At 40.5% G+C, this 27,523-nt stretch overlaps 1 protein-coding gene across 2 annotated transcripts in view; it reads left to right on the forward strand.

The window, feature by feature from the left end:
* Positions 1 to 27,523, forward strand: part of PKP2 (plakophilin 2) — a 105,640-nt gene that overhangs the window by 33,929 nt on the left and 44,188 nt on the right. For both annotated transcript variants that reach the window (XM_016923663.3, XM_054664359.2), the window contains exons 5-6: positions 11,857 to 12,064; positions 21,644 to 21,821. In XM_016923663.3, the coding sequence (XP_016779152.1) occupies positions 11,857 to 12,064; positions 21,644 to 21,821 (386 nt within the window). The remainder of the gene's footprint in view (positions 1 to 11,856; positions 12,065 to 21,643; positions 21,822 to 27,523) is intronic.

Here is a 27,523-nt window from a genome sequence, read left to right on the forward strand (position 1 = left end):
GGTGCCCGCCACTATGCCCGGCTAATTTTTGTATTTTTAGTAGAGGTAGGGTTTTGCCATGTTGGCCAGGCTGGTCTTTCACTCCTGACCTCAAGGGATCCACCCGCCTCTCAAAGTGATCCACTTGGGTCCTCCTGAAGTGATCTACCTCCCAAAGTGCAGGGATTAGAGATGTGAGCCACCATGCCCAGATGACCTGAAGAATTTTCTTTTCTTTTCTTTTCTTTTTGAGACAGAGTTTCACCCTTGTTGCCCAGACTGGAGTGCAATGGCACGATCTTGGCTCACTGCAACCTCCACCTCCTGGGTTCAAGCGATTCTCCTGCGTCAGCCTCCCGAGTAGCTGGGATTACAGGCATGTGCCACCATGCCCGGCTAATTTGTATTTTTAGTAGAGATGGGGTTTCTCCATGTTGGTCAGGCTGGTCTCAAACTCCCAACTTCAGGTGATCCACCTGCCTTGGCCTCCCAAAGTGCCGGGATTGCAGGTGTGAGCCACCGTGCCTGGCCTACCTGAAGAATTTTTTTAAAATATTTATTTTAGTTCATCACCAGCAAACCTGCATTATTTCAGCTTCTGTATGTCTGAAAAAGAATTTCATCTTTGCTTTTGAAAGGTATTTTCACTGGCTTTAGAATTCCAGGTTAACAGTTTCTAAATATTAGTACTGAAAGTTGGCCACGGTGTGGTGGCTCACGCCTGTAATCCCAGCCCTTTGGAGGACTGAGGCGGGCAGATCACTTGAGGCCAGGAGTTCAAGACCGGCTGGGCAACATGATAAAACCCTGTCTCTACTAAAAATACAAAATTAGCCAGGTATGGTGGCGGGTGCCTGTAATCCCAGCTACTTAGGAGGCTGAGGCAGGAGAATTGCTTGAACCCAGGAGACAAAGGTTGCAGTAAGCTGAGATCACACCACTGCACTCCAGCCTGGGCGACAGAGTGAGACTCTCTCTCTGTCTCAAAGAAAGAAAGAAAGTTGCTCCACTGTCTTCTCACTTGCATCACTTGCATTGTTTTAGATAAGAAATCTCCTGTCATCCTTATCTTTCTTCCTCCATACATGAGTCTTTTCTTCCCACCTCTGGCTGCTTTTAAGATTTTCTCTTTCTTACTGGTGTTGATCAGTTTGGTCACATGTGCCTTAGTGTAGTTTCTCTTAGTTTTTTGTGCTTGGGAGTTCACTGAGCTTCATAGATTTGTGAATATCTACTTTTCATCAAAATTAGAAAATTTTCACAGTTTTTCTATTCCTCCTTTGGGAACTACAATTACATACACATTAGGCTTCTTTAGATCTTTCTTTTTTAGTCTTCTTTCTCTGTGTTTTTAGATAAGTTCAATTCCTATGCTTTACATTTGCTAATCTCTTAATATGTGTTTAATATGCCATTAATACATTAATGTGTTTAATATGCCATTAATCTTACTCAGTGTATTTTTTCTTCATACATTGTAGTTTTCATCTCTAAAATTTAGATTTCAGTGTTTTTATGTCTTGTATGTTTCTATTTAACATGTTCTATCTTTGCTCAAGATTTTTGAACATATGGAAGACAGATAAAATTGCTACCTTAATGTCCTTGTCTGCTAATTCTAATATCTATGTCTATTCTAGGTAGCTTTTGATTGATTGGTTTTTCTCCATATTATGGGTCATATTTTTCTTCTTCTTTGCATGCCTGGCAGTTTTTATTGGCTCCTAGGCATTGTGAATTTTATCTTGTTGGATGCTGGATATTTTTGTAAATATTCTTGAGGTTTGTTCTGGGTGCAGTTAAGGTACTTGGAAACAGTCTGATCCTTTCAAATTCTGCTTTGTTTGTTTGTTTGTTTGTTTGTTTGTTTGTTTTGAGACAGAGTCTTGCTCTGTCACCCAGGCTGGAGCGCAGTGGTACAATGTCAGCTCACTGCAACCTCCACCTCCCGGGTTCAAGTGATTCTCTTGCCTCAGCCTCCCAAGTAGCTGGGATTACAGGCGCATGCCACCATGCCTGGCTAATTTTTGTATTTGTAGTAGAGATGGGGTTTCACCATGCTGGCCAGGCTGGTCTCAAACTCCTGACCTCGTGATCTGCCCACCTTGGCCTCCCAAAGTGCTGGGACTACAGGCATGCACCACTGCGCCCAGACCAAATTCTACTTTTTAAAAAAATTTTACTTGAAGCTTTGGGATACATGTGCAGTGTGCATTTGTTATATAGGTATACATGTGCCATGGTGGTTTGCTGCATCTATCAACCCGTCATCTAGGTTTTAAGCCCCGCGTGCATTAGGTATTTGTCCTAATGCTTTCCCTCTCCTTGCCCTCAAATTCTACTTTTAAGATTTGTTAAGTGGAACCAGAGCAGCATTTATTCTAGACATAATTAATCCCTGCTTCTTAAGGCAAGACACTTCTGAGAACTCTATCTAATGTAGCAGGAATTTTTGAGATTTTTCTGGCTGGCTGATAAGAATAGTCATTGTTCCTAGGCCTGTGTGAACATGAGGAGCTGTTCCCTTAAATCCTTTTGGATGATTATTTCCCTGGCCTCAGACAGTTTCCTCATACCACATGTACTAATTAATACTCTACTGAATACTAGCAGGCAGGTCCTCTGCACATCTCAGGAGTTCTGTTTCTGTTCAGCTCTTTTCTCTGTGGTACTCTTTTCTGCAAAAATTAGCCCCTTTGGTCTTCTCAAACTCTGAGCTCTGTGCCCTCAACTCTGTTGAGTTTCACTTAAGTTTTCTCTCACTGCCCCATAGCCTGGGAACTCTCCCAAGGCAGTGATATCTAAGGGATCGCTATCCATCATTTACTCATTTTCAGTTATTGAAACCATTGTATGTTTTGTCCAATTTTTGTTTCAGGCAGTAAGTTGAGTTGTTAGTTACTATCGAGTCATTTTTAATTTTGATAAATAACTCCCCAATAAGTCCTCCCAAAAATTGTACAAATTTACACTCCCATCAACATTTTATCAGAGTGTTCATTTCCATGTACCATTACTACCACAAGGTATTATTCTTTTGTTTGTTTTTGTTAATCTGATAAGCAAAAATAGGCATTTCATTATCATAGAAATTTTCTTATATTTGAAATCAAGACTAATAGTTGTCCAATCAAACAGTTATTGAGGGCCAGGTATAGTGGCTCATACCTGTAATCCCAGAACTTTGGGAGGCCAAGGCAGGCAGATCACCTGAGGTCAGGAGTTCAAGACCAGCCTGGTCACCATGGTGAAACCCCATCTGTACTAAAAATACAAGAATTAACTGGCATGGTGGCATGCACCTGTAGTCCCAGCTACTCAGAAGGCAGAGGCAGGAGGATAGCTTGAATCCAGGGGGCAGAGGTTGCAGTGAGCCAAGATCATGCCAGTGTACTTCAGCCTGGGCAACAGAGAGAGACTCTGTCACACACACACACACACACAAAAGTTACTGAGAAAAATATTTTTTAAAATGATAAAATAAACCCTTTTATAGAATTTATCATCATCTTGCATGCATAAACTATGCCCATTATATATCATCTGCCATTTTTAGTTTAAGTTTAAAGTGGAATGAGAACTTAATGGAACTAATTCATCTCAGTTCAAATCCTAGTCTCTTACATTAATTCTATCCATCACTAATTACAGAGCTCTCTTAAGCTTTTCACCTTTATCTAGTCTTTCCAAAGCATCAAATTAATTTTCAGAAAAATAAGTACTCTTTCTATACTTATATTTCATCCATTTATAGAATAGGTAAGTAAATTACATAATTATAACAAATACAATTGACATAAATACCCTGGGAAGCAAACCTAAATTACTGTTGGTAAACATGTAACTCAATTGGTAGAAATAGAAGTGCAAAGGCTCAAATAGAGTAACCTACCAGCTTTGATAGTACTCTGAGAATCAAGGAGGTTTCACAGAGGGAAAAGAGAATGTTGTTGGTTAGCCTTGCAGGTCAGTCAAGTAAGGATCACACAACAGAGCTTCTGCTGATTTTTTTTTCACTTGCATTTCATTAATTATTCATGAAGTTGAGCACCTTTTGGTGTGGTTTTTGACTTTGTATTTCTTCAGTGAATTGTCATTTTTAATCCATTGTGTATTTTTTCTACTAAGATATATCTCTTTCTTAATGACTTACAGTTCTTTACCTATTACACATATTAATTTGTTGTTACATATGTGGCAAATAGTTTCTCCTGCTTTATTTTTGTTGTTGTTGTTTTTAACTTTGTTTTTTGTATCTTTCATCATGCAGGATTTTAAAATTCTTATGAGATCAAACTAAATATTTTTCATCTCGATGTCTGTATTTTAGATATTGCTTTAAAAGACCTATCCCTACATCTAGACTTTGCCGTTTCAAAAGTTGTATAATTATGGAGCATTTCTCACTGACCCTTTGCCTATTTGTTCCGTAGGAAGAATGAATAAGGATTTTAGAAGACATTTAGCTAGTGATGAACATTCTTTATACATATAGGTGAAGGGAATGGGGCTGAATATTGATCCTTTAATAGCTAGTCAGAGATAAATCTTTAAATCTTTTTTTATTCCTGGTTTTTTGGGGCGTTTTGTTTGTTTGTTTGAGACAGGGTGTTGTTCTGTTGCCCAGGCTGGAGTGCAGTGATGTGATCATGGCTCACTGCAGCCTCGACCTCTGGGGGTCATTCCTCCCACCGGAGCCTCCCAAGTAGCTGGGACCACAGGCATGGACTCGCCTGGCTAATATATATATATATATTTTTTTTTTATTTTTATTTTTTTTTTTTTGTAGAGATGGGGTCTCCCTGTGTTCCCAGGCTGGTCACAAACCCCTGGGCTCAAGCAGTCTTCTCACCTCAGCCTCTCAAAGTGCTGGCGTTATAGGCATGAGCCACCACACCAGTGCCTATTCCCAGTTTTTAAAAACTGGGCATCATTACATATGCTTCGATTTTGTAGTACAAATTACTGGAATTTTTATTCTGTTTCCCAAGTTGGGCTAGATTTCTACTATCTCTTAAATTACTAATTTGATTAAAAATATCATTTTGCTTATACATAGGATTGAAGTTGTTTGCTGGCTTGACTGTCGCTCAGAGATAAAGGTAGAACAAAGACTGGTTTTGAGAATGATGAAACATGAAAATTATATGCAAACCTAAAAATGTATATGCTTCATAGAAAATCTAAGAAGTATAATATCACAACCCAAGAACATTTGAAAAATCCTTCTTAGGTTAAACATGGTGCTATAGTTTTTAAATGTATGTATAAAAGAAAATTATAATTTGGACATAGAGATCAAAATTTTAATTCATAATACTTTTAAAACCAGTAGCAGCTTTTCAGTCCTCATTTTGTTTGATTAGGATTCTTGGTATTTGACGCTGTTGATCTCTCTCTTTTTTTTTTTTTTTTTTGAGACATGTTCTCACTCTGTTGCCCAGGCTGGAGTGCAGTGGCACTATCATGGCTCACTGCAGCCTCAACCTTCTGAGCTCAAGCAATCCTCCTCTCTCAGCCTCCCGAGTAGCTGAGACTACAGGTGCATGCCACTATGCCCAGCTAATTTTTAAACATTTTTTGTGCAGATGGGATCTCTCTGCATTGCCCAGGCTGGTCTCAAACTCCTGGGCTTAAGCAGTCTTCCCACCTTGGCCTCCCAAAGTGCTAGGATTACAGACATGAGCTGTTGCACCTGGCCTGAACATATTATCTTCTTTTGCTTTTCTTCTCTACTCTCCAACCCTCCCTCTGTCCTGTTGGGCTGGGAGGCAGGACATTGGTGGTTTAATCATGGACTCTGAAGAGTCACTGCTAGCTGAGTTTGAATCCCAGCACCCTAATTACATAGGTGCCCTTGGGCAAGATATTTTACTTCTCTGAGCTTCAGCTTTCTTACCTATAAAGTAGAAATAGTTCTCCTACCAAGAGTTGTCCTGAGAATGCAGTCAGATAATGGTGCACTGCCTGCCACAAGGCAATAACTCCAGGCAAATTGTTCCCTGTCAGTGGACAGTAGGAGGGTGGTTCACCCAGGTAATTTCACACCAAAACGTGAACACTCTTTGAATCTTCTTTTTTTTTTTTTAAATTATACTTTAAGTTCTAGGGTACATGTGCACAACGTGCAAGTTTGTTACATATGTATACATATGCCATGTTAGTGTGCTGCACCCATTAACTCGTCATTTACATTAGGTATATCTCCTAATGCTACCCCTCCCCTTTCCCCCTGCCCCATGACAGGCCCCAGTGTGTGATGTTCCCCGTCCTGTGTCCAAGCGTTCTCATTGTTCAGTTCCCACCTATGAGTGAGAACATGGGGTGAACCTTCTTTTTTCCTTACCTCTCATAGTCACTCAGTCTTCAGGTCCTGTTAATGCTACTTCTAAAAGTATTTGGAATCTACCCACATCTTTCCCTCCCTACTCAGAGATACTGTCTTGGTCCCAGCACCATCTTCTGTTAATCCAGCTGTCTCCAGATTAACATCCCTGTCTCCATTCTTATCCATTCCTAATAGTCTCATGCTTCACAGCCCCCAGGGAGACCTTTTCCAATAACTGCCCCCATTGCCTGCAGGATAAAAGACAAATCCCTTAATTTAGTCTGTAAGACCCTTCTTAATGTGGTCTTATTTTCATGCCTGTTTCATATCTCATCACTGAAGTAGTCACTGCCATAAGTATCTTGCAAAAACTTACTATAAAACAAATTCAAGTTTTTGATAAGAAATATGAGAAATTAAAAAACAAAAAAGAAAATGCACCCATAATCTCACCATTATCATTTTGGTTTTGTTCTCTAATTTTTAATGCATATACTTACATATCTTCAATCAAATTGCATATGTAGCTTTCTTTGTCCCCACAAAAAAAAATTTTTATTTCGATTTTTAAAAGTGTACACAAATACAGGCTCATTATTTGAAAACATAGAAAATGGCAGATCCTATTTACGATTCATACATTTACCACTTCTCCCAAATTCCCTAATCTCATTTCCTTTTTGCCTGTGTTTATGAGTAGAAATTCATAGATATTTTCTTCCGTTTTTTTTTTTTTTTTTTTTTTTTTTTTGAGATGGAGTCTCTCTGTCGCCCAGGCTGGAGTGCAGAGGCTTGATCTCGGCTCACTGCAACCTCTGCCTCCCGGGTTCAAGCAATTCTTCTGCCTCAGCCTCCCCAGTAGCTGGGATTACAGGCTTGCGCCACCACACCCAGCTAATTTTTTGTATTTTTAGTAGAGATGGGGTTTCACTATGTTGGCCAGGCTGGTCTCGAACTCCTGACCTCAAGTGATCTGACCTGCCTCGGCCTTCCAAAGTGCTGGGATTACAGGCGTGAGCCATCATGCCCGGCCTTATTCCATTTTTTAAATGACATATGAATTTTTATAACATTAATATTTTATAAATTTCAGTTAACATTGTTAAAGGTGATGGTAGTTGCTACCTTGTGTTGAGTAACTACTGTGTGCCTGACATGTAACTGCTCATCTTACACAGTAATTCCCATTTGACTAATGAGGGAACTGTATGGCTAATAAAGTGTCAGCTCTGCCTCTCCCGTGGATACCTCAACATGTGGGTATGTGACAACCATCAACCAGTCTTCCCCCATTGCTGGATGTTAATGGTTTCTTATTTTCTGCTATTACAAAAGATGTAGTCACTATTTTTGCATGTTAGTCTGTGTCTTCATTTCACATTGTTTCCCAATAAAAGTTACTAGAAGTGAATATTTTAAAAGTTTTGACACATATTGCCACTTGCCTTCCTTGAAAGGTTATGCCAGTTTACAGGGAGTGATTAATTCTAATGGGAGGGAAAGCAGAGAAAGGAGTGACATTTCATAGAGGAGGTGACATTTGAGCTGGATCCCACAGGATGAGTAGGGCTTTGCCAGAAGAGAGGCAGAGTGGACTGAACCTTCCAGACAGGAGGAGGAAGCAAGAGCAAAGGCTCCAGGTCTGGAGAGAGCCTTTGCCTCAGCAGAGGCTGTGTGTTCCCTATGCTTATTTGCAACCAGAAGTCCTCATCATTTACTTATTTTATAATTGACAGGGAAGATAGAATAAAGCCACAGAGAGAGTTAAAATTCTCATATGTGACTCTGCCCTTTCATGTATTTAGAAACCAACTCAAATGAGAACTTCTTTGAAGTTCTGAAACATTCATGGTAGTCTATTTCTTTTTTCCTTTTCCCAAAGGAGGGAAAAATACCCTGAGGATTCAGTATAATTGGGAAACTCATCAAACCTCCCTGGTTCCAGCTGCTTCCCTGAACGTTAAGGGACAATAGCAGCATATTTGACATTGGTCTTAATGTGGATAGGATTCATCACCTACCATCTTCTAGTTACATGCAAGGAGAAGGTCATTAACTTTTTGCATTTAGCAGGATTTATATCCATTTGCTTAATAAAATGGATGAAAGTAACTAAAATCTATTTTTAAGCTTGGGATAAGTGCCAGACACTAGGGAGTCAAGTTATACAGTAAGTAGAGCTGTAGCTGGATTTCGGCCTTTATCTAAGCACTGGTGTGTCTGTAGTTCTCTCTTTCCGGGCTAGAGCAAGTGCTGAAAGCCAAGGTGATAAAGGTGACAGGGTAAGGGAGCAGGTCTGAGCTGGGGAGGCTTCTGTATGCCACTTCTTACTAATTCTATCATTGCAGCTTGAAATGCAATATGGCCAGTAAGCCGTTTCCCATCATATTTTGAAGAAAGCAACTTATAAATTATGAATTAAGTTAATAAAATATTTCTAAAGCTGCCAAAGTACCTCAGGACAAATAGGATATTTTTGGATCTGATATGTATACTGCTACTGGGAGGATTTGGTATATCTGGCATTCATGAAGCTTATAAAGTGTGAATTTATATTATGAACTTATATTTTCTCAAAAACCTAAAAACAGGCACTGTGCCACGGTAGCAGAATAACAGATCTTACCCAGAAGACACGGGTATATATCCCACAGTGCTATTTTGCCAGTCAAGGCCTTTCTTTCTGTAGTTTAACTTATTAAAAGGAGGAAGCCGGCTGGGCGCAGTGGCTCACGGGTGTAATCCTAGCACTTTGGGAGGCCAAGATAGGTGGATCAGTGAGGTCAGGAATTCGAGACCAGCCTGGCCAACATGGCAAAACCCCATCTCCACTAAGAATACAAAAATTAGCTGGGCGTGGTAGGGCGTGCCTGTAATCCCTGCAATTAGGGAAGCTGAGTGAGACAGGAGAATTGCTTGAACCCAGGGGGCGGAGATTGCAGTGAGCCAAGATCGTGTCACTGCACTCCAACCTGGGCGACAGAGTGAGACTCCGTCTCAAAAAAAAAAAAAAGTATGAATTTACCTTAAAACCTTACCATAAAATAAAAATTAGGGAATTAGGGAAACGTGAATTACAGGTGGTTTTAACATAAATTGTGTATTTTGGTTTTTTTTTTTTTTTTTTTGGTCTAAGGAAATGTAATACAGGTTAAGTATCACTTATCCAAAATGCTTGAGACCAGGAGTATTTTGAATTTAGGGTTTTTCAGATTTTGGAATATTTGCATTACATTGGTTGAGCAATCCTAATCCAAAAATCCGAGATCTGAATTACTCCCTTGGAGCATTATGTTAGCATTCAAAAAGTTTCAGATTTTGAAGTATTTCAGATTTCTGATTTTCAGATAAGGGATACTTAGCCTGTAATAGGAATAGATGAAGTGATGAAATAATCTGTTGGACCAGATTTACTTGACAGCTAAGAAATCTTTTTTTTGAGATGGAGTCTCACACTGTTGCCCGAGCTAGAGTGCAGTGGTGCCATTTCTGCTCACTGCAAGCTCCATCTCCTGGGTTCAAGCAAATCTCCTGCCTCAGCCTCCCAAGTAGCTGGGATTACAGGCACCCACCACCATGCCTGGCTAATTTTTTTGTATTTTTAGTAGAAATGGGGTTTCACTATGTTGGCCAGGCTGGTCTCGAACTCCTGACCTCATGATCCGCCCACCTCGACCTCCCAAAGTGCTGGGATTACAGGCACAAGCCATCGTGCCCGGCCAGCTAAGAAATCTTTATCATGCATTTAAATGGCTTTAGACACAGTCCAACAAAATTGCTGTGGCCACTCTCCCATCTGTCTCTTGTTCTGCAAATGTCTCCTCAGAAGGGAGCCAGCAAGTGGAAGTATTTACTCCTTATTACGTCCAGTGAAGCCTTAAAGGAATCAAGAGTACTTTCTTCTTAAGGTTCTTGCAATCTATTAATTAGATAATGTATATAAAACTCCTAACATTATACTGACGCTTCTTAACGTTAGAAGTAGGAGGGAGAGGAGTTGTGATTTTTGCTTTATTATGATGACTGTGGTTGTTATTGTTGTGGCTATTATTTAGATTGTTTTACAATTCTGATATTTATTTCCGCCTTTGTAGTCTTTTCTCCAGTCCTGTCAAAGGAATATGTAATATTGGAGGGCTGTGTCCTAAATACCATTTACCTGTCTATGAAAGGGAGGCTAGAGCTTGGTACATAGAAAATATGCAAATCTGCCCTAGGCCAGGCGTGCAGCTCTCCGCTGAGCATAAACTGCTGGTAGTTAGGGTGTCCTTCCTAAGTGACAAACTTCATCTAAAAGGCAAGTTCATGCCCATTCATGAAAACTTATTTCCTCAAAATTTCTTCATGAAGATAGTGAAAATGAGATCTTTACCAACAGCTCTTGGCAACTTAAAAGTTTCAAAATCAGATGTGAATGGAAGCCTAAGAGAAGGAAAGCCTTCAGTCTACAACCTAATGTTTTATTTCACCAACGCTGTGTCTAATTTCTTTAGATCATATTTTCCGACTAAAACAGAAAATCTCCCTGCTTAGATTAGGATTATTTGGCCCCTTCTTACATCAATTTGTTTCCCATTCCTGGTTGTGCCCTTTCTCTAATAGCATGCGCTTTCTTACGTATTTGGATAGAAGGAATATTTTTTAAATAACACATTTAAAAGTGTAAAATTATTTTATCTGCTTAAAGTGCTTGCATAAGTTTTATAAGTCTTTTAAAATACTCCATGCAATTGGTTATAAGAATTTAGGGTTAGTGGCCGGGCGCAGTGGCTCACGCCTGTAATCCCAGCACTTTGGGAGGCCGAGGCGGGCGGATCACAAGGTCAGGAGATCGAGACCATCCCAGCTAACATGGTGAAACCCCATCTCTACTAAAAATACAAAAAATTAGCCGGGCGTGGTGGCGGGCGCCTGTAGTCCCAGCTACTCTGGAGGCTGAGGCGGGAGAATGGTGTGAACCTGGGAGGCGGAGCTTGCAGTGAGCCGACATCCCGCCACTGCATTCCAGCCTGGGTGACAGAGCCAGACTGCATCTCAAACAAAAAAGAATTTAGGGTTAGTTTGCATTACTACTGAGGCTGACATGGTAAATGCATTTTTATTTCTGTTAATGAAAGTGATACTATTCATTTTATATGGACTATAAAGTTTTGTCTTAGGAAAAAACGTACGTAATTTTGGATTATTTAATTTAAAAAACTCTCCTTACTGCCTAGATTCCCAATTCTTTTCATTTTTATTATGCTCCAAGCTTTTATCACTTAACTTTGTTTAACTAGTACCTATGCACCCTTTATCACTTAATCTTCCCCTTCAATTATTTCATAGGTTTCAGTCTTAACTTCCCGAATGTACTACAAGTTCCTTGATGACAGATACTGCCTTATAGCCGGGGTATATTCTACAAGAGCCTCAGTTGTGCTACACATAGTTGTTGATGAAGAAAGGTTATAATCAGCATCAGTAAACTTCATCTGTTTGTATTACATTGAATGCCTTGATGCCACATCAAAATTAATATTAGAAATATGCATCTGCTTCTTCCCCAGGTTAACCAGCTTCGTGGCATCCCCAAGCTTCTGCAGCTCCTAAAAGTTCAGAATGAAGATGTTCAGCGAGCTGTGTGTGGGGCCTTGAGAAACTTAGTATTTGAAGACAATGACAACAAATTGGAGGTGGCTGAACTAAATGGGGTACCTCGGCTGCTCCAGGTGCTGAAGCAAACCAGAGACTTGGAGACTAAAAAACAAATAACAGGTAGTGCTTACTGAACATTGAAGAACCTAACACATTTGCACCCCAGCCAGATGCCTTACATCATCTCTTTTTCTTAAGTTTCCTGGAGCAAATGATTGATGGGCTCATTGTTATGCTAGAGAAGGCTTTAAAGGAACATTGTTACCTGCTGGCTTAGACTCCAGATTTGAGCCATATTCGAATTCCTTTTTTTTTTTTTTTTGAGACAGAATCTTGCTCTATCACCCAGGCTGAGGTGCAGTGGCTCAATCTCAGCTCACTGCAACCTCCGCCTCCGGGGTTCAAGCAATTCTGCCTCAGCCTCCCTAGTAGCTGGGATTACAGGCATGTGCTACCACACCCGGCTAATGTTTGTATTTTTAGTAGAGACCATGTTTCTACTAAAGTTTAGTTTCACCATGTTGGCCAGGCTGGTCTCGAACTCCTGACCTCGTGATCCACCCGCCTCGGCCTCCCAAAGTGCTGGGATTACAGGCATGAGCCATGAGCCACTGCGCCCAGCCTGAATTCCTTTTTTCTAAAGGGGAAAATGTTCTGCGGCTTTTGCTTAATATTCTTAATTAGAAACTCTATGCACCTTTGACTAAATGTCTTTAAAACAATTTGACAAGACTCACTGCAATGAAAATTCTGCTTAAATTCACTAACAGCCCACTTTGTAGTTTAAGAACATGTAGGATTTCACTGTTATCCTAGGTGTCCGAAACTAAATTTTGGTTTCTTTCTTTCTAAAGAAAACTGACAAGAACCACACCCAGTTGTTTGTATTATTTACTCAACAACCAGCTTGCTGGATCTATAGAAAATGAAATGGAGTGTCACATAGTTTTCCAATGTGGAGGATCAATTTAATCAAATATTAGAAACTGTTTTTTCCAATCTTTCCATCATCTGGACTCCTCTCAGTACCACCTCCGTAGCTCACTGAAACCTTAAAGAAGAAAAGAGTAACTGGATATGTTTGTTTTTTTAATTCTCTACTTCACATTTTTGTTCAAATACTGATTTGAGCAAATGTCTCCTTTTTATGCAATGAATTGGAGAGATGGACTAATCAGATAGAATTAAAACAGCAGTGTTAGTAATATGTCCTCTAAGCATGAAGAGAAGGGGCTAGTTTCATTTAAATGAACAGTCGTATGATAAAGGAGAAGATGATTTGTTGATGTTCCAGAATAAGCACTCTCCCTGCCATCACCATCAGCTCTCCGCTTGTGTTCCCTGCACACAGTACAAAGAGTACAGGAGGGGCTGGGTGCAGTAGCTCATGCCTGTAATCCCAGCACTTTGGGAGGCCAAGGCAGGAAGATTGCTTGAGCCCAGGAGTTCGAGACCAGCCTGGCCAACATAGTGGGACCCTGTCTCTACGAAAAATAAAGAATTAGCCAGGTGTGTTAGTGGTGTGTGCCTGTAGTCTCAGCTATTCAGGAGGCTGAGGTGGGAGGATTGCTTGAGCCTAGGAGGCTGAGGCTGGTGCAGTGAGCCATGATTGCACCACTGTACTCCAGCCTGGGCAACAGAGTGAGACCTTATCTCAAAAAAATTAACAAAAATTGCAGGAGGCATAACTGAGTGCAATCATCAGTAAATTTTTGTTAAATATCTTCAGTGTCTCAGCGATATACGTACATTTTCTAATTTAATTATCACAAAAACCTTGGGTTTCTAGGTATTATCAGGTGCTATATCTCAATTTTACAGATGAGGAAACCAATGCTCAAAGAATATACATCATAGAAGAGGTGTTTTTTTTTTTTAACTGTGTAATAGTTGACAGTGTTCTGGTAAATACTTTTAAAGGAAATACTCCACAAATATTGTTTTAAAGTAAATTGAATATATTTTGCTCTTCTACCTGCTTCATTTTGTTATATAATAGGTTTAATTTTTCTATAAAGATTTTGTCATTATGTTATCTCTACTCGCTTTATATCTTAAAATATCACATTTTAAAAAATTCAACATTCATTTTAGATTGGGGGTTACATGTTCAAGTGTGTTACATGGATATATTGTGTGATGCTGAGGTTTGGGATACGAATGGTCCTGTCACCCAGGTACTCAGCATAGTACCCAACAGATAGTTTTTCAACCCTTGCCCCCGTCCTTTCCTCCCTCTTTTATTCATCTTTATGTCCATGTATACCCAATGTTTAGCTCCCATTTGTAAGTGAGAATATGTGGTATTTGATTTTTTGTTTTTGCATTAATTTGCTTAGGATAATGACCTCCAGCTGTATACATGTTGCTAAATATCACATTTTAAATTCTGATATATTTTAATGTTATAAAACTATGTGAGGTACCATGCTACTCTCTCTATTCTCTTTTTCTTTTTCAGCCAGAGTCTTGCTCTGTTGCCCAGGCTGGAGTGCAGTGGCATGATCTCAGCTCACTGCAACCTCTGGTTCCAGGGTTCAAGCAATTCTCCCTGCCTCAGTCTCCCAAGTAGCTGGGATTACAGGTGCCCACCACCACGCCCAGCTAATTTTTTGTATTTTTAGTAGAGACGGGGTTTCCCCACGTTGGTCAGGCTGGTCTTGAGCTCCTGACCTCAGGCGATCCGCCTGCCTCCGCATCTCAAAGTGCTAGGATTACAAGCGTGAGCCACCACGCCCGACCAGTACCATGCTACCCTCTTGCCGGCATTCTGTCAGGTCCCATGAGGGATTTCTTTTCATATCCATGATTTGTATTAAAATGCCTGTAGAAATTAAAAGTGATCCCATTCATTTAACCAACATTTACAGAGCAGCTTTCAGGGGTCAGGTACTGAGAATCACAGCCTAGGGACGGTGTGGATTTGGGGTTTTTTTGTTTTTGCTTTTTTTAAAGGATGGGTATCTCGCTGTGCTGCCTGGGCTGGTCGTCTGGGCTCATGAGATCCTCCTGCCTCAGCCTCCTCAGTAGCTGGGACTACAGGGACATGCCACTGCACCCGCGTTGGATTTTGTTTCTCCATCTACTAGTTTTATAGTCAGGAAATACTTCCTGAAGGGGTTATGTTTCATTGTGGACCTTAAAAAAGGAATAGGCTTTGGATTGGTGTTTTGAAAGAGGATGAAAGTTATTCCTGGCAAAGTGAGCATCACTAGCAAGGCAAAGAGGCAGAAAGAAACTAGCTGCCGGTCATTTAGAGGAGACATGGAAAATAGCGTGATTTGGAGTTAGGGTGCCTGGTAGTTAGAAAGCTTGGGAAGTGTGTGTGTGCTTGCGTGTGTGTGTGTGTCAAGGGAACAAGCCATTGAATCACGCTTCCTCTTCTCCTGCATAGGCAATAGGAGACTAACATCAGAGAACATTCTGTGATGTTGATGCCATATGAAACCATTCAGGCATCATTAGATCATCTATAGAGTTGATAAATGGAAGTTGATTGTGCAGCACCCAGGATTTCTAGTATAAGCCAAACATCCCTACTGGAGGGTGTTCATTACATGCTAATTGAACCAAACAGACGTTTGAACATCTGATACAAATCCTTCTAAATTACTCCCTTTGGCTCTACTAATAGAAGAGCTAAATAAGGGCTTTTTGGGCCTCAGAAATAAATTGTTAACCTAATATAGACATGTTTATATCTTTGTTTAGAAACACAAAGAAAGTAAGTATATATGTGAATCTTACTGGTCTATTTCTACGACCTTTTTTTTTTCTGAACCCCTATTATGTGTTGATCACTAAGCTAGGGCTTTCTGTTTTTTTATCCCTGTTTCCCCTGACAACTCCGTAAGAGGTGGAAGCATAATTGGTGACTTACGTATGATCAGTGTGAGACTCAGAGGGGTTAAGTAAATTGCCCAAGGTTGCCTAAATGGTAAAGAACAAAGCCCAGGTTTGAACCTAGTTGTGTCTGAGTGTTTTGCTGTCACCCCACCTACTTTTGAGGCACGTGATGACTCATTTGTATAGTCTTTGAGAAGGGGCTTGTCTTTGAGACTCCTCTGATCAGAGAGCTCTTCCTCACTCCTCTGACACCCTTCCTCTCTCTTCTTTTTTTTTTTTTTTTTTTTTTTGAGAAGGAGTTTCATTCTTGTTACCCAGGCTGGAGTGCAATGGCGCGATCTTGGCTCACTGCAACCTCTGCCTCCCAGATTCAAGCGATTCTCCTGCCTCAGCCTCCCGAGTAGCTGGGATTACAGGCATGCGCCACCATGCCTGGCTAATTTTGTGTTTTTAGTAGAGATGGGGGTTTCTCCATGTTGGTCAGGCTGGTCTCGAACTCCCGACCTCAGGTGATCTGCCAGCCTCAGCCTCCCAAAGTGTTGGGATTACAGGCGTGAGCCACTGCGCCAGCCCCTCTGTCTTCTTGTCTCTGCCTTGGTTCAAGCTGTCTTCATCTCTCGCTCTACTTCTGCAGTAGTAGCCTAGGATTTTCTCGTCTAATGAAAGAACTTCAGGATCAAAGACACCCCCACTCCCCCCACCCCGGTGCGATTGTTCTTTCTCCCTTACTAAGTGAGCATGGTAGTGTTCCCGTAATTGAAATGAGAACGGCACATCTTAGTCTCAGAAGTTCATCTTCAAGGTCACTGAGTAGTGAGCATTGGCTGGAGTGAGCAGGGATATGCCTTGGATTAAAACAGACAAGTCATGATAAGAGTGTAGCAGGGGTTCTTATCCCTCTTTCATTACATATGAAAGAGTCGGGGTGATTGTCAGTGAAATGTGTTCAAACTGCATATTAATCCCTGCATATTTTATAGAAGTACTTAATTGGATTGCTGTATTTAATAAAATACTCAGAATGTTTTGCTATAAAATATTTATTATGCACTTTCTTTAAGTAATTGTATATTATTTTATTCCGCATTCGTAATGTGTAACAAGGTACCCTGGGTTTATATATAACTTGGAATACGTGGCCGTTTCAATAATCTGATATTCCAGTTAAGATTTGCAAAATTTAGGTGAAAGGAGGGGTATATCTATGCAAGGGAAATTGTAAATAAAAAAAAATTCCTCCCACTCTTTGACCACTTTGAAAAACACGGTTAAAAAGAACCAGTTTTCTTTCTTGTCCTTGTCCGAGCAGTCATAGTCCTCATCTTTTCCTCCTCATTCTTTTTCACTGAAGATAGGGATTTATTTAATCATAAAATTTGTAAGTTTTGCTGTCTATGTGTTAAGGCAGATTTGTTAAATTACTGTATTTTCTGTCCTAGAGGTCATTAATTTTTTTATTATTATTTTTATTTATTTTTTTGAGACGGAGTCTCGCTCTGTTGCCAAGGCTGGAGTACAGTGGCATGATCTTGGCTCACTGCAAGCTCCGCCTCCCGGGTTCACGCCATTCTCCTGCCTCAGCCTCCCAAGTAGATGGGACTACAGGCGCCCGCCACCACGCCTGGCTAATTTTTTTTGTATTTTTAGTAGAGACGGGTTTTACCATGTTAGCCAGGATGGTCTCAATCTCCTGACCTCGTGATCCGCCCGCCTCGGCCTCCCAGAGTGCTGGGATTACAGGCATGAGCCACCGCGCCCAGCCGAGGTCATTATTATTTAACATGAGTTGTAATATCTAAGCTCCCTTTACTGGTTAGCTATTTTTTACAAACATCACGGTTGGCAGTAAATTTCTGGCTAATGGAGTTATTGTCTCTTATAATTGGTAATTATTCTAATTGTATGCCTTAACAGAGTCCAGATCCCTTTCTTTTTGGCTAGAATGAGAGCCTCATGGTAGAAAATTACAGGCAGACAGACCATCTGCAACAAAGAACTATACTAGCAGACATTAAGACACTATGAAAAAATTGACCAGAAGTTAAAGATGGGACACATGAAAACCCAAACCGTAAATATTATATTAGGTAATCCAGAATCTGATCATTGAAGGGACATCTATTCAGACTCATCTAGTCTATTGGTTTCCTCATGCCCAAAACTGGAATCTTTTTTTAAAATATAAGTTCCTGAACTCCATCCTGAGACTCTAGCTCAGCAAATTTGGGGCATGGCCCAAGACTGTGAGTCTGTTTTGTCACTGGGCTCATTTGGAAACTGCTCATCTAGTCTAACACTTTAATTTCAGGGTAAAAGCCCTCATCTACTTTCTGATAAGAGATAAGCTAATTTTTATTCCCTCCAGTGATAGAGCTGGGTCTTACAAGTAGTTCCTTCTGTTTTCTTCAAAGCTCTCTTAGAAGTTTATACTTTCAGTGAGCCAAAATCTCCTTCTTTAGAATTTCCACTCATTGGTTCTGGTTTTGCATCCTCTAGTCATGGAAAATGATATCTAGTTGTTTAAGTTTGTATTTCTTTAGTTACTAGAGAACATGGATTCCTGTGTACATTAGCTCCTAATATCAGTTGGTTTTGTGTTATGTACCTTCCCAATTTTTCTACTGGTGTTTCGCTTTTTAGTGATTTATAAAAATTCTATATATTAAGAGTATTAACCTTTTATCTCATATTGTACATATTTTCCCAGTTTGTAGTTGGTTACTCACTGATTTTGTGTGAGGGTGTGTGTGTATGAGCATATGTAATTCTGAATCTCTATTGAACATCTTAGTTCTTTCACAGCTTTCATGCCACCCAGAAATTTGACAGGCATGACATTTCTATGCAAAATCCTATATTAGAAATTCTAAAATTATGCTGAAACTTCCAAAATCATATACTTTTGTAGAAATAATGGAGCATGGCAAGCTCTAAAGGATATTGACTGTCGAAGGAAAATTCCACTCCCTTTGTTCCAATTAATCCTCTCTGGTTTTTATTGTAAGGTGTACTTTTTCTTTGAGTGCCCTGTGTGGTCCTTTTTAAAAGGAGGAAATGTCATTATGCTTCACATTCTTAAGCTTCTGGCAGGCAGAGACTATTAATTTGTTTGCTTATTTAGGACTAAAGAAGCTTTTTTTTTTTTTCTTCATTTCTCTCTTCTTTCTAACTTGCTTTTGTAGCTTAGTAACCAAAACTCAACCTCAGACTTGTCTTTAAATTGTTTTCAACCACCTTCTGAGTTTTATCTGTCCCTCTTCCAGGGCCTCTTAAGGAGAAGCAGGAGGAATGAAGTCATTGTATTGCAAAACCTGTGGCTGAGGGACACTGCTCCTTAACCCCAAATGCTAGTTTGATCAGGAAAATACCTCCTCATAAGCCAGAAATCTAGTCCTCACAAGACACCAGACACGGTGTCACTGTATCTAATGGAAGCTCTGTGTAGGCTCCAGTGGAAATCTGGTTACAGTTTCAAAAAGTAGCTACCTGTGCACAGCAGAAGCAAACTGTTTAAGCCCAAAAGACTGCATGAAGCCTAATGTGTTCTAATTGGTTGGACCAAATATAAGTATGCTGAGTAATTACCAAGCTTTAACTATACAGGCTCTTATTTCAGGGGAGGTGATGTTTGCCACATAGTTCAGCCAAGTCTGCCACATTTGCTGTGTTCATAAAGGAGCCTGCCCTGAGTACCTATGCTTCCTCTTTTCTTTGTACAGACCATACAGTCAATTTAAGAAGTAGGAATGGCTGGCCGGGCGCGGTGGCTCACGCCTGTAATCCCAGCACTTTGGGAGGCCAAGGCGGGCGGATCACGAGGTCAGGAGTTTGAGACCAGCCTGACCAACATGGTGAGACCCCTGTCTCTACTCAAAATACAAAAAAATTAGCCGGGTGTCGTGGTCTGCGCCTGTAATCCCAGCTACTCAGGAGACTGAGGCAGGAGAATCACTTGAACCCGGGAGGCAGAGGTTGCAGTGAGCCAAGATTGCACCACTACACTCCAGCCTAGGTGACCGAGTGAGACTCTGTCTCAAAAAAAAAAAAGTAGGAATTGCTGGGCCAGGCACAGTGGCTCACGCCTGTAATCTCAGCACTTTGGGAGGCCGAGGTGGGCGGATCACCAGGTCAAGGGTTCGAGACCAGCCTGGCCAACATGGTGAAACCCTGTCTCTACTGAGAATACAAAAATTAGCCAGGCATGGTGGTGTGTGCCTGTAATCCCAGCTACTCGGGAAGCTGAGGCAGGAGAATTGCTTGAACCTGGGAGGCAGAGGTTGCAGGTAGCCGAGATTGCGCCACCGCACTTCAGCCTTGGCAACAAAGCAGTACTCCATCTCGGGGGAAAAAAAAGAAGTAGGAATTGTTGCCTGGGCAGTGAGAAGGATAGGGTAGAAAGGGAAGAGTCATCCCTTCTCTTTCTGCCCCTCTTCTCCTTTTCCTGGGCATTAGTGAGTTAGTGAGTTAGTGTAACCCATTACGGTATGAAAGATGATGAGGCGGGCCAGGCAATGGCTCATGCCTGTAATCCCAGCACTTTGGGAGATCGAGGCAGCAGATCATTTGAGGTCAGGAGTTTGAGACCAGCCTGGCCAACATGGTGAAACCCGTCTCTACCGAAAATACAAAAATTAGTCAGGCATGGTGGCGGGCGCCTGTAATTCCAGCTACTTGGGAGGCTGAGGCAGGAGCATCGCTTGAACCTGGGAGGTGGAGATTGCAATGAACCGAGATCAAGCCACCACTGCACTCCAGCATGGGCAATAGAGTGAGACGCAGTCTCAAAAAAAAAGAAAGAAAGATGACGAGGCAACTTTACACCTGCTGGGAGTCCCTGGAATAGCAAGCAATCAGTGTACAGTCTTCCTTCCACTGAATCAGAAGGATTCGAGCTCCAAATTTCAAAAACAAAAAAAATCCTAAATGTATATGCCACTTTCTGTTTTCTCTCAGTACTCAGCCTCAGTCTGTATGTCACAGTATATACCTTATAAAGTACAACATGCTATTATCTCAGTTTCTTCTGGATTGGCCTATATGGTGTTTCTCTTTAATATGGGGGATTCAAGAGGAAAGAGAAAATTTAATGAGTAAATAGGGTACTAATCTTTGAGCAGTACTTAGGCCATGCAAGTTGGCCAATAGGGAAGATGCTGTTGTCTCTCCTTCACTGCCAAACTATAAAATAAGGATACATGAGGTAGCCAGAATAAATTGCTGGAGGACATGATTCTGTCATTGGGTAGCAGTCAATAACATTAATTGGTGATGTTGATCAGCTTCCTGTTGACAGGCATGGAGAAAGGCTTTCTGCAGACCTTCCCTGCTCTTACTGGGAGGCACAATGTCAGGTGAAAGTTACAGTTAGTGGGGAAGGAGGCAGGGAAGATATTTTCCCATGTATATCTAAGGGAGAAAAAAATATGACTCTTTAAAAATGTTACAATAGGACCATTTAGTTACTCTTTAGTTACAATAGGACCATTTTAAGCCTGCCTATTGGTGAGCCCAGACTTTATTATCCCGGTCAGGTCAGCTTTGTGGTAGGGCCCTTTAGGAGAAACAGCAATAAATGCTTAAGTATGTCTGGCCTTTATTTGTATATCTGATTAGTTTAAACCTGCACAGTTTGTAGCCTAAGCCATGTATTTATTGCTCATGTGGGTCAGCCTCCATCACCATCTAATGAGTTCTAATTGGGTTCTTCCAGTTGAGAAAGGGGCTGGCCCCCCCACCCCCCAAATTTTTTTATGACTAGTCATAGCCCTGGAGTTGATGGCCTTGACTGAACTTTTCAGCGGTCATTTTGGTCCCACCCTGCACTGTTTTCATGGTAACTCTGTGCTTTTCTAGGTTTGCTGTGGAATTTGTCATCTAATGACAAACTCAAGAATCTCATGATAACAGAAGCATTGCTTACGCTGACGGAGAATATCATCATCCCCTTTTCTGGGTGGCCTGAAGGAGACTACCCAAAAGCAAATGGTTTGCTCGATTTTGACATATTCTACAACGTCACTGGATGCCTAAGGTAACGCTACCTGTACCCTGCCCTGATAGAAGATGCAATAAAAAATTAGGTAGCCCCAAGGAAGTCAGGATATATTCTGCCTTTGGTTCTTTTCTAGTTACACAGTTTGTTTGATGGTTTGTTTATTTTATTTATTTATTTATCTTTTTTAAAACAGAGTCTCGCTCTGTTGCCCAGGCTGGAGTACAGTGATCTACCTGCCTTGGCCTCCCGAAGTGCTGGGATTATAGGCGTGAGCCACCGTGCCCGGCCTACACAGTTTATTTTTTGAGAGACTTTATTTGGATGGTAACTAAAAGAATTTATTATGATAAGATGTTTATTTTATCTCCATAGTTAATCACACAGTAATACATATCAAATACCAATTTTGTGTAAAGCATTATGTTAGCTACTGAAGGCTATACAAAGATGAATAAGAAAACCCTTGGCTGGGTGCGGTGGCTCACACTTGTAATACCAGCACTTTGGGAGGCTGAGGCAGAAGGATCAGTTGAGGTCAGGAGTTCGAGACCAGCCTAGGCAACACAGCAAGACCCTGTCTCCACAAAAAAATGAAAAAATTAGCTGGACATGGTGGTGTGCACATGTAGTCCCACCTATTCGGGAGGCTGGGACAGAGAATCTCTTGAGCACAGGAAGTTGAGGTTCCAGTGAGCCATGATTGCACCACTGCACTCTAGCCTGAGTGACAGAGCAAGACCCTGTCTCAAAAAATATAAAACAAGAATATCCGTAAGAAATGTTTAGTGGAGCAGGGGACACAGATAAGCAAGTGAACTAGAAGACAGCTACAATGAAATGTGTTAGAGCAGCAGTTCTCAAAGCTGGCCACAGGTCCAGCACCACCTGGAAGTTGTTAGAATTCTCAGGTCCCACCCCAGACCTTCTGAATCAGAAACACTCAAGGTTGGGCCCGGCAATCTAGTTTTAACAAGCCTCTAGGTGATTCTGACAGTCACTGAAGTTTGCGAACTAGGATGTCAAAGGTGCAAGTGAAGTGCTGCGGGAATGCAGAACAAAGGACCATTCATGGCATCCGGTGAGATCAGAAGGGCACTAGAAAAGAGGTGTCAAGTGAGCTGGGCCTTGCTGGACTATTTTGGTAGTCAGAAATTCTCTAAAGATAAAGGACCACATTCTTGAAAGGCATAAGAAGTGCCTAAGTGGCCTTCTCAAATCCATCTTCTGTACTGCCCATTGAATCTGCTTTTCTAGTGCACTTTGATCCATCGCTCACCTGCTTAAACATATTTCACGTCTTAAAGTTTCTCTCCAGCTCCCATTGCCTTACCACATAAAACAGAGTTCTTAGTATGGCAGATGTATTAGGACTCTTTCCATTGAAAATGGTGGGAACCGAACTTAAACTCACTGAAACAAGTCGGAATTCATTGGCCCATGTGGCTGAGATATTGCAGGTCACTTGAGGAAGTGAAGGAAGTATACCAGGAACCATGACCGTATTCCCTTTTTGGGACAGAATTCAGCATTCCTAGGACTCACTCTTTTTCTGTTTGTATGTCATCTCTGCTTGCTCTTCTTTTTTCATAGTGGGCTCATTTCCTGCAAATGCAAAGAAGCCTTCTCTACTGAGCAGATAACTTAATCGTAGGCAGCCCTTGCTTAGCCACACACACACACACACACAAAAAGTGCACATCTTTCTTAAAATGATTGTGCCAATCACAGGGAAAGTTTTTTCCTGGCCTTGATTCAGAAAGGGGCACATCATTTGAGCAACTGTTGGCCTGGATTGTCCAAGCCTGGATCAGATACCTCCTTTTATAGCAAGGACAGCAAAATCTGTTACCATAAGAAAAGGGGTGGAAGAACTTAGTGAGTGAACCAAACAAAAATGGAAGACATCTTGGTCCATCACAGCATCCACAGCCTTTTTCAGTCTATCCACAACCTTCATTACCACCTTTTTTCCCACAAATATACTTCACACCCACCAAAGTGCTTGCTTTTCCTTAGATGTCATAGTACTTTCATATCAATACTTTATTTAATTTTATTTGCCTGGTAAACATTTTCTGTTATCTGCCTGTTGAATACTTAATCTCCTAACGATTTAAAACCAAAGATAAAGTTCATAATGTTCATAAATGTTCTATGAAACATTTTCCAGCTTCCCCAGCAAAAGCTAGTGCTTGTTCCTGAGGGTTCAAACGGAATTCATAGGCAAGTCACCACTGTTACTGATTTTGTCACATTGCTGTTATATGATAGTTGTTTACATACCTTTGCTACTATTAATAGATTGTGCCATAAAAGCTAAGCCTATGCATTTAAAAAACATTTTTAATGCCTAACACTTCGCAAAGTTTTCAGCATATAGTAAGTAAGCAAGGTATTTGAATAAAATGAATAAATGAATGAGTGAACAAATGAAAATTGATGGTGAATTTGGTGAATAATCAAGTCTGATAAGAGTATGGAGTTTGTGATAGAAAGTAATCAAACAGAAATTGGAAACATAGGCTAAAGCTAGATAGTGGCGATCTTGAGGATCACATCAAGGAGTTAATTTTTTTTTTTTTTTTTTTCGATTCAGGAAGTACATGTACAGGTTTGTCACACAGGTACATTGCGTGATGCCGAGGTTTGGCCTTCTAATGTGCCCATCACTCAAATAGTGAACTTAGTACCCAATAGATGGATTTTCAACCCTTTTTCCTGCTCTGTCCCTCCCTGCTTTTGAAATCCCCAGTGTTTATTGTTCCCATCTTTGTGTCTATTTGTACCCAGTATTTAGCTCCCATTTTTAAGTGAGAACATGTGATATTTGGTTTTCTGTTGCTGCATTAATTTGCTTAGAATAATGGCCTCCAGCTGCATCCATGTTGCTGCCAAGGACATGATTTCATTCTTTTTCTTGGCTGTGTAGTATTCCATGGTGTATGTGTACCACATTTTCCTTATCCAGTCCCCTATTGATGGGAACCTAGCCATGTCTTTGTTATTGTGAACAGTGCTGTGATGAACATGCGCGCGCATGTGCCTTTTTGATAGAACAGTTTATTTTCCTTTGTATATACACCCAGTAATGGGATTGCTGGATTGAATGGTAATTCTATTTTCAGTTATTTGAGAAACAGGAGTTAATTTTTTTCTTCTGTAAGCAAAATTAGCTAGTATGGAGGACAGAGATATGATAATTTTTGTGGGAAGAAGAAGAATAATAGTATTAACAGGAAAGGTGTATTGTGAAGGTAAAAATCTAAAGGCAATGATGTTAGTTACAAATCTCTTCCTGTAGTCTCCCCTTATGATTGATGAGTAGAAGCTATACATTGGTTGGTTGTAGCAATGCCCTGGTTGGCACACATTTTTCAGAACAGATAGTAGCTGAATACACTCCAGTCAGAATAGCACCGTTTTAAACAGTGTTTGCAAAACAGTCCAGACCACTCGTTTGAATTTCACCTTCCAAAAGCAGAATATAGCCAAAATCTGGGAAGTGAGTGCCATAATGTATATGCTTACTAAACTGTCCATTCCGATTTCATCTGTATATCTCATTTATAACAATAATAGCTAACATTTATTGTTGTTATGTTCTAGAAACTGCTCTAAATGCTTTATGAGGCTTTTCTCAGTTTACTCTCAGTAGCACCCCCTACAAGATAGGTTTTCCTCATTTTATAGATGAGGAAACAGCCTCAGAGAGGTTGAGTAATTTTCCTAAAGTCATATGGCTAGTAGTAGACAGAGTTGAAACTCAAATGCCGGAAGCTTGTCTTCAAAGCCAAAGGTCTTAGTCAGTATGCTAGATACATTAGTATTTGTCACATGTCCACAGATTGTGATTTTGTGGATAAAGCCCCTGCCCCTCATAGTCTCAAGACATCACAGGGTCAGATATTGCCAATTTACAGACATATTCAGTTGTCATTATGGGCACTGTATCAGCATTTCGGTGTTGTTCTTTTTGAAGTTCTGTGCATGTAGAACTCTGCCCTGCATTTCATATAATCAAAGAAGATACAAAGATGAAGCATATGAAATGGGACACCTTTCCAAGGTAGGAGATGGCATGGTAGACGACTTCAGGGTAAATGTTGTCACAATGAATAGAAAGGCCACTAGGAGAATATTCAGGATATGAGTCAGTATGTAAGGAAAGAACTCCATGGAACCTGCAGTCACGTAGCATTGATTTCCAGGACATAGAGGTATCTGCTGAGTAGTTGCTCATTTATGTCTACAGCTTACTCTTAAAAATTTTAAGACAGATGTTGACTGGTTCTAGTAAGAGTTAATCTTAACTATATTTTTAAAAATCATGAACGTTACCGAATATCTTAATTGCCACAAATTCATTGGTGTTATTTTCAGAGCCGAGAGTGTATTCAGAGCCGACAGTGAACTAAATTGAGTAGTATTTCAGGCATTGTGTTTGATTTAGATTACTATAGTAAATTATTTCCGTCCATTTTGGAGAAAAACTTGTGCATACAACAGTGAACTTTCTCCGTTTACTAGACTTGACATTGAGATCATTTCTGGTCTGCATGTGGCAATGGTGCTGAGTAAATCTGCTCTGCATATAAAATGTTTGCTTAACTAATGAACTTGTGTTAGTGACTTCAGTTCTGCCCATCTGAAGCTTCTATGGTGAGATCACTCATCTAAGAGAACATGCATAACTTATCCTTCAAAAAAGACTAGCACTGTCAGGTCCACCACCTTGAGGATGTATCGGATCATTTGTCTTTAGGATGAGCATGTGCCCACAACAGCATTTACCACAGGCATCGGTGCTGTCTTTAGGTCCCTTTGGAATTACATACTTTTCACAATTGAAGTCACTCACTTAAAGGTGATGCAAATTTTGCAATAGGGATAACCATGTGCCCATGTAAGTTTCCAATTTTTTCTTAAGTAATACTACACTAGCTTAATGAGTGGGAAAATCCAAGATAGGAGAGGAAAATAAATTGTACACTCCAGTGTGTTGGAGCCAGCAAGTGAGAGTGATTCTTGGCATTTCAGCATAATTCCATGTTCAGTGACATCATGTTGGTAGCTTGAAACTAGCCATGATGGGAGTATTTTACTAAGAAACTGGCAAACACAAGCCAGGCATGGTGGTGTGTGCCAGTAGTCTCAACAACTTGGGAGGCTGAGGCAGGAGGATTGCTTGAGCCCAGAGGTCCAGCCTGGGCTAAATGGACCCATCTCTAAAAACAAAGAAAGAAAGAAATTGGTAAACACTATAAGTCAGACATGTCCCCCTCCCCCAGCCCCAGAAAGCTGGTTGTTAAACATTTATCAGCACGCTGCTAGCATTGAATTTCCATTAGTTGACTACTTTAACATCACAATCTAGATAACTAAGGTGCAGGCATATTTCTCTAAAACATTCCTTTTCAAAGAAGAAACAATTCCTTTGTTTTCTTGGACAGTATAAGGAAACTTCAGCATGTTTTCTTCTTGCTTTTTTTTCTTTCTTTTTTTCCTCTTTTTCTTTTTTTCCTCTTTTTCTTCTTCAGTGGAGAAAAGCTGCTAAAATATCTCTTTTTTTTTTCACAGCATCCTTTATTTACTTGGAGTAAGAAGTATAACTTAGTTAAAATATGTATTGCAGTTATCAGATTGCTCTTCCAAATATTTCAAATTCCAAAACATTTATATAATAGGCTTAGAATTTTAAATTACCCAAAAGTAGGCCGGGCACGGTGGCTCATGCCTGT

This window comes from Pan troglodytes, chromosome 10 (assembly GCF_028858775.2).
Source record: "Pan troglodytes isolate AG18354 chromosome 10, NHGRI_mPanTro3-v2.0_pri, whole genome shotgun sequence".
Lineage (NCBI taxonomy): Eukaryota > Metazoa > Chordata > Mammalia > Primates > Hominidae > Pan > Pan troglodytes.